The sequence below is a fragment of the Cebus imitator genome, unplaced genomic scaffold (assembly GCF_001604975.1).
Source record: "Cebus imitator isolate Cc_AM_T3 unplaced genomic scaffold, Cebus_imitator-1.0 Scaffold228, whole genome shotgun sequence".
Classification (NCBI taxonomy): Eukaryota; Metazoa; Chordata; class Mammalia; order Primates; family Cebidae; genus Cebus; species Cebus imitator.
In genome coordinates, this window is record NW_016107543.1 from 4,010,583 (window position 1) to 4,016,261 (window position 5,679).

The following is a 5,679-nucleotide window of genomic DNA, read 5'->3' on the forward strand; positions in this document are numbered from 1 at the left end:
CACTGGGGCCTGCAGCAGCTGGACACACAGCAACTGGGGCGGCAGCAGCTGGACACACAGCAGCTGGGGCGGCAGCAGGTGGTCCTGCAGCAGGTGGTCTGGCAGCAGCTGGGGCAGCAGCAGCTCTCCAGGCCACAGCTCTGCTCAGAGCAGACAGAGCCACAACAGGAGTTGACCATGGTGTCAGAGGGTGGAGGTTCTAGGTGGGTTTCTAGAAGAATGAGGTTCTCAAGTTTGGAAGTGTTCTTGGGCCACAGCTTCTTATATACTGCCCAGCTTCCTTGTTTTTGTTTACTTAATAACTAAGTGATTATCAGATTGCACGATAATGTTTGTCCATTTAATGGTTTAAACTTGTTGAAAACATTTAAAGAACATAATGTATTATCTCTATTCGCAGAGAATAGAGATAATACACTCTCTATTGTATTCTACATCTTTCTTGTCCAGATGTAGTAAGAATAGATATTACTACATCTGGACAAGAGCATTTTGTTGAAAACAAAGGGATTTTTTTCACATCCTTGCCAATAACTTATCATCCTTTGTCTTTTTGATAATAGACATTCTAACAGGAGTAATGTGATCTCTCAGTGTGGTTTTGATTTGTATTTTCCTAATAATTAGTAATGTTGAGTGCTTTTTCGCATACCTGTTAGCCATTTGTGTGTCTTCTTTTGAGAAATGTCTAGTCAGGTCTTTTGCCCATTTTTAATCAGTTTTTTGTTTTCTTCCTTCTGAGCTGTTTGAGCTCCTTATATATTCTGGATATTAACCCCTTATGAGATGTTTTTTCTCTTATGAGAGTTATTTTCTCCCATTCTGTAGGTTAGCTCTTCATTCTTTTTGTGGTTTCCTTTGCTGTGCAGAAGCTTTTTAGTTTGATGTAATCTCAGTCATCTAATTTTTCTTTCATCGCCTGTGCTTCTGGGGTCATGTTCAAAAAGTCATTGCCAAGACCAATGTCATGAATCTTTCCCCTAAGCTTTCTTCCAAAAGTTTCATAGTTTCTGATCTTACATTCAAGCCGTTAATCGATTTGAACTGATTTTCGTATATTGTAAGAAATAAGGGACTAATTTCATTCTTCTGCATGTGGATACCTAGGTTTCCCAACACAATTATTTATTTATTTATTTATTTTTGGAGACAGAGTCTTGCTCTTGTTACCCAGGCTGGAGTGCTGTGGCACAATCTCGGCTCACTGCAACCCCTGTCTCCTGGGTTCAAGCGATTTTCCTACCTCAGCCTCCCAAGTAGGTGGGATTACAGGCCTCTGCCACCATGCCCAGCTAATTTTTTTGTATTTTAGTAGAGACAGGGTTTCACCATGTTGCCCAGGCTGGTCTCGAACTCCTGACCTCATGATCCACCTGCCTTGGCCTCCCAAATGCTGGGATTACAGACGTGAGCCATCGCACCTGGCACTAACACAATTTATTGAAGAAACTGTCCTAACCCTATCTTCTCACCTTTGTTGAAAATCAATTGTCTGTAAATACGTGACTTTATTTCTGATCTCTGTATTACATTCCATTGGACTATGTGTTTGTTTTTATGTCACAATGATGGTATTTTGGTTACTCTGGTGTTGTGGCTTATTTTGAAGTCAGGGAATGTGATGTTCCTAGCTATGTTCCTAGTGTTCAAGATTACTTTAGTTATTTGTGGTTCTCTGCAAATTATAGAACTGTTTTTTTTTTCTATTTCTATGAAGAATGTCATGGTATATTTATAGGCAGCGCATAAAATCTGTAAATTGCTTTAAAAATATTTGGACAATATTAACTCTTTCAGTTCATGAACACAGGACATTCCATTTATTTGTGATTTCATCAATTTCTTTCATTTTTGTTTGGCAGTTTTCAGTGTAGAGATCCTCACTTTCTTGGTTAAATTTGTTCCCAAGTTTTTATTTTATTGTAACTATTGTAAATGAAATAGTTATCTTGATTTCTTTTTCAGATAGTTTGCTATTAGTTTATAGAAAACCTACTGGGTTTTGTATGTTGATTTTATACTCTGCAACCTCACTGAATTTATTAGTTCTCACAGCTTCTTAGTGGAGTCTTTAGGGTTTTCTACATATAAGATCATGTCACCTGCAAATAGAAACAATTTAACTTCTTCCTTTCCAATTCAGATATCTTTAAAATATTTTATTCATGTAGATTTATAAAAGTATAATCTTGTTACACGGATATATTGCATAATGGTCACATCGGGATGTTTATAGTATCCATCACTGAAATAATGTGCATTCTGCCCTTCAAGTAATTTCTCATCATTCATTCCCCTCCTATAACCCTTTCCTTCAGATTCTCCACTGTCTGTCATTTCACACTCTGTGTCCATGTGCACACATCATTTGGCCCCACAGTAAGTGAGAACGTGCTATATTGTCTTTCTATGTCTGAGTTGTTTCACTTAAGATAATGACCTCCAGTTCCATCCACGTTTCTGTAGAAGACATGATTTCATTATGTTTTATGGCTGAAGAGTATTCCATTGTTTATATATAACACATTTTCTTTATACAGTCACCCACTGATGGACATTTAGGTTGATTCCATATCTTTGCTACTATAAATAGTGGTGTGATAAACATGTATGCAGGTATATTATTGGTATAATGATTTCTTTTCCTTCAGGTAGACACTCAGTCATGGGATTGCTGAATCAAATTATAGTTCTATTTTTAGTTCTTTGAGAAATCTCCATACTGGTTTTCATAGAGGTTGTACTAATTTACATTCCCAACTGTTGATGGGTTCCCTTTCAGCTGTATCTTCATCAACAATTGTTATTTCTGTCTTTTTAATAACAGCCATTCTGACTGGTATAAGATGATTGTTCAATGTGGTTTTAATTTGCATTTGTTTGATGATTTAGTGATGATGAGCATTATTTCATATGCTTATTGACCATTTGTATGTCTTCAGATATAATGATATGGAAGAAAAAGAGATTGAAGGCTGGGCATGATGGCTTGTGCCTGTAATCCCAACACTTCTGGAGACTGAGGCAGAGAGATCACTTGAGATCAAGAGTTCAAGACCAGCCTGGCCAACATGATGAAACTCCATCTCTACTAAAAATACAAAAATTAGCTGGCTGTGGTGGCACATGCCTATAATTCTAGCTATTCAGAGGGCTGAGGTGGGAGAATCACTTGAACCTTCAGGGTGGAGGTTGCAGTGAGCTAAGATGGCACCACTGCCCTCCAGCCAGGGTGACAGAGCAAGACTCCATCTCAGATATATATATATATATATATATATATATATATATATATATATATTAAATACAACTAGTCTAGAGATAATTGTGCCCAAACTGAGAAGAGGAGGAAGAAGGAGAAGGAGAATGAGAAGGAGATGGAGGGGGAGGGGAGGGGGAGGGAAAATGGGGAGGGGAATGGGAAGAGGGAGAGGCAGAGGCAGAGGGAGAGGCAGAGGGAGAGGGAGAGGGGGAAGGATGAAAAAGAGGAAGAAGAAGAGGAAGAAGAAGAAGAAGGAGGAGGAGGAGGAGGAGAAGAAGGGGAGAGAGGGAGAGAGAGAAGGAGAAGGAGAAGGAAGGAGAATGAGAAAGAGAAGGAGAAGGAAGAAGAAGAGGAAGAGGAAGAAGAAGAAGAGGAAGAAGAAGAACAAGAAGAAGAAGGAGAAGATTATTCAGAATATTTTTGAATTTAGTAGACAGTACACTCAAGAGTTGACCATGACACCAGGGTAACCACTGACACTGTACAAAACTGATTTAATTATGTTACATGAAATAGGCCAAGCACAGAAAGACAAATTGCTAACGGAATAGAACTCATGAAGATAAAGAATAGATTGCTGGTTATCAGAGTCAAAGGGGAGTGGCTGGGGGAAATAAAGAGGTTGATTGATGGGTACAAATATAAGTTAGAAAAATATGACCTATGACCTAGTGTTCAATAGAACTGTAGGATGACTACAGTTAACAATAATCTATTAAATATTTCAAAGTAGCTAAAAAAGAATAATTCAGATGTTCCTAGCTTAAAGATAAATTATGATGAATAATCCAATTACCCTGATTGAATCTTTCCACATTATATGGATGTATCAACATTTTATATGTACATCTGTTATATATCAATAAAAAAGAAAAAATGTCTTGAAGGACACTAATACTGAAATTAGAAACACTGACATCTTAGATTGGGAACCCACTGGAGCAGACCCAGGAGTATAAGTGGGAGATGGTCTCAAGAAGTGCTGAATGGAACATGAAAAATGCTCCAGGAAAGGGAGGGAAGTAGAGACAGGATGAGTTAATAATCAGAATACCCCTGTAGGCAGCTGGAATTAGGTCTCTCTGAGGACCTCTGAAAGGCTGGTACAACATGTTCCCAACTGGAGGAGAAATAACTAGAGCATGTGTTCACCAGCCCCCACTTTGTTGAGTGCTGTCCCAAGAGGCTGCGTATGTGTGTGTGTGTGTGTGTGTGTGTGTGTGTGTTTTATTATACTTTAAGTTCTGGGGTACATATGCAGATCTTGCAGGATTGTTGCATAGGTATACACATGCCATGGTGGTTTGCTGCCTCCATCCCCCCATCACCTACATTAGGTATTTCTCCTAATGTTATCCCTCACCAACGTCCGCACCCCCTGTTATTGTTCCCCTAGCCCCCCAACCCCCAACAGACCCCAATGTGTGATGTTCACCTCCCTGTGTCCGTGTGTTCTCATTGTTCAACACTCACTTATGAGTGAGAACATGCGGTGTTTGGTTTTCTGTTGTTGTGTCAGTTTGCTGAGAATGATGGTTTCCAGATTAATCCATGTCCCTGCAAAGGACACGAACTCATCCTTTTTTATGGCTGCATAGTATTCTGAGAGGCTTAAACTCTATAGTCCAGAGCTTGCTCCTTGGCTAGAGAAACTCTTCAAGAATAGAGCTCCAGGTGCTTGTTCTAAGAAACCACCATTGTATCTTAGAATAAAGAGTGCTGAGGAAATAGAGGTGGTGCCCCTGAAAATATGTGCTGTGGTCTTCTCCTCTGCGGAGAAGAGCAATGGAAAAATTGACTGATAATGACGACACTCAAAAAAGAAAACTAATGATACACAGTATCTGTATATTTCTATGCCTGAAAAATTTATTTAAGATTTATTTAGACAAATATTTGTTTAAAATGGGATAGTTTCATATGAGAAATTATGGCAGAGAGCAAATATTTCAATTAAGGTAGTTGACAGATTTCAGAGCAAATTACAACTTATGTTCATTTGGTACAGAGGTAAAATGTGGCGGGGGGCACATATTTGGAGGTCAGATTCTATCTAAGAATCAGTTGGAACTGAAGTTTTCTAACTAGCTTCCCATAACTCAGCTCGCAGATGAACTACATCAGGAATGCTGGCTGATGAGAATCAGGTGAGTCCAGATGAGAGCAGCAGCAGCAGCAAGAACCACTAGAGCAGGTTGGGTGGGAGCAGGTGGTCTGGCAGCAGTTGGATGGCAGCAACTGGACACACAGCAGCTGGGTTGAAAACACTGGGTTCTGCAGCAGGTGGTCTACCAGCAGCTGGGGCGGCAGCAAGTGGTCACACAGCAGCTGGGGCGGCAGCAGGTGGTCCTGCAGCAGGTTGTCTGACAGCACTGGGGCCTGCAACAGCTGGACACACAGCAACTGGGGCGGCAGCA

General features: G+C 40.0%; 2 protein-coding genes across 6 annotated transcripts in view; both read right to left on the reverse strand.

Moving 5' to 3' along the window:
• Positions 1–219, reverse strand: part of LOC108281581 (keratin-associated protein 4-12) — a 1,039-nt gene extending 820 nt beyond the window's left edge. For 2 of the 5 annotated variants that reach the window (XM_017497219.2, XM_017497218.2), the window contains exon 1: positions 4–219. In XM_017497219.2, coding sequence (XP_017352708.1) covers positions 4–179 — 176 coding nt within the window. In that variant the 5' untranslated portion in view covers positions 180–219. The other 3 variants (XM_037727331.1, XM_017497217.2, XM_037727330.1) reach the window with 3 other exon arrangements.
• A 4,892-nt stretch (positions 220–5,111) lies between these two features.
• LOC108281584 (keratin-associated protein 4-2-like) overlaps positions 5,112–5,679 on the reverse strand; it is an 8,948-nt gene continuing 8,380 nt past the window's right edge. The window contains exon 4 of the mRNA XM_037727332.1: positions 5,112–5,672. Coding sequence (XP_037583260.1) covers positions 5,551–5,672 — 122 coding nt within the window. The 3' untranslated portion in view covers positions 5,112–5,550. The remainder of the gene's footprint in view (positions 5,673–5,679) is intronic.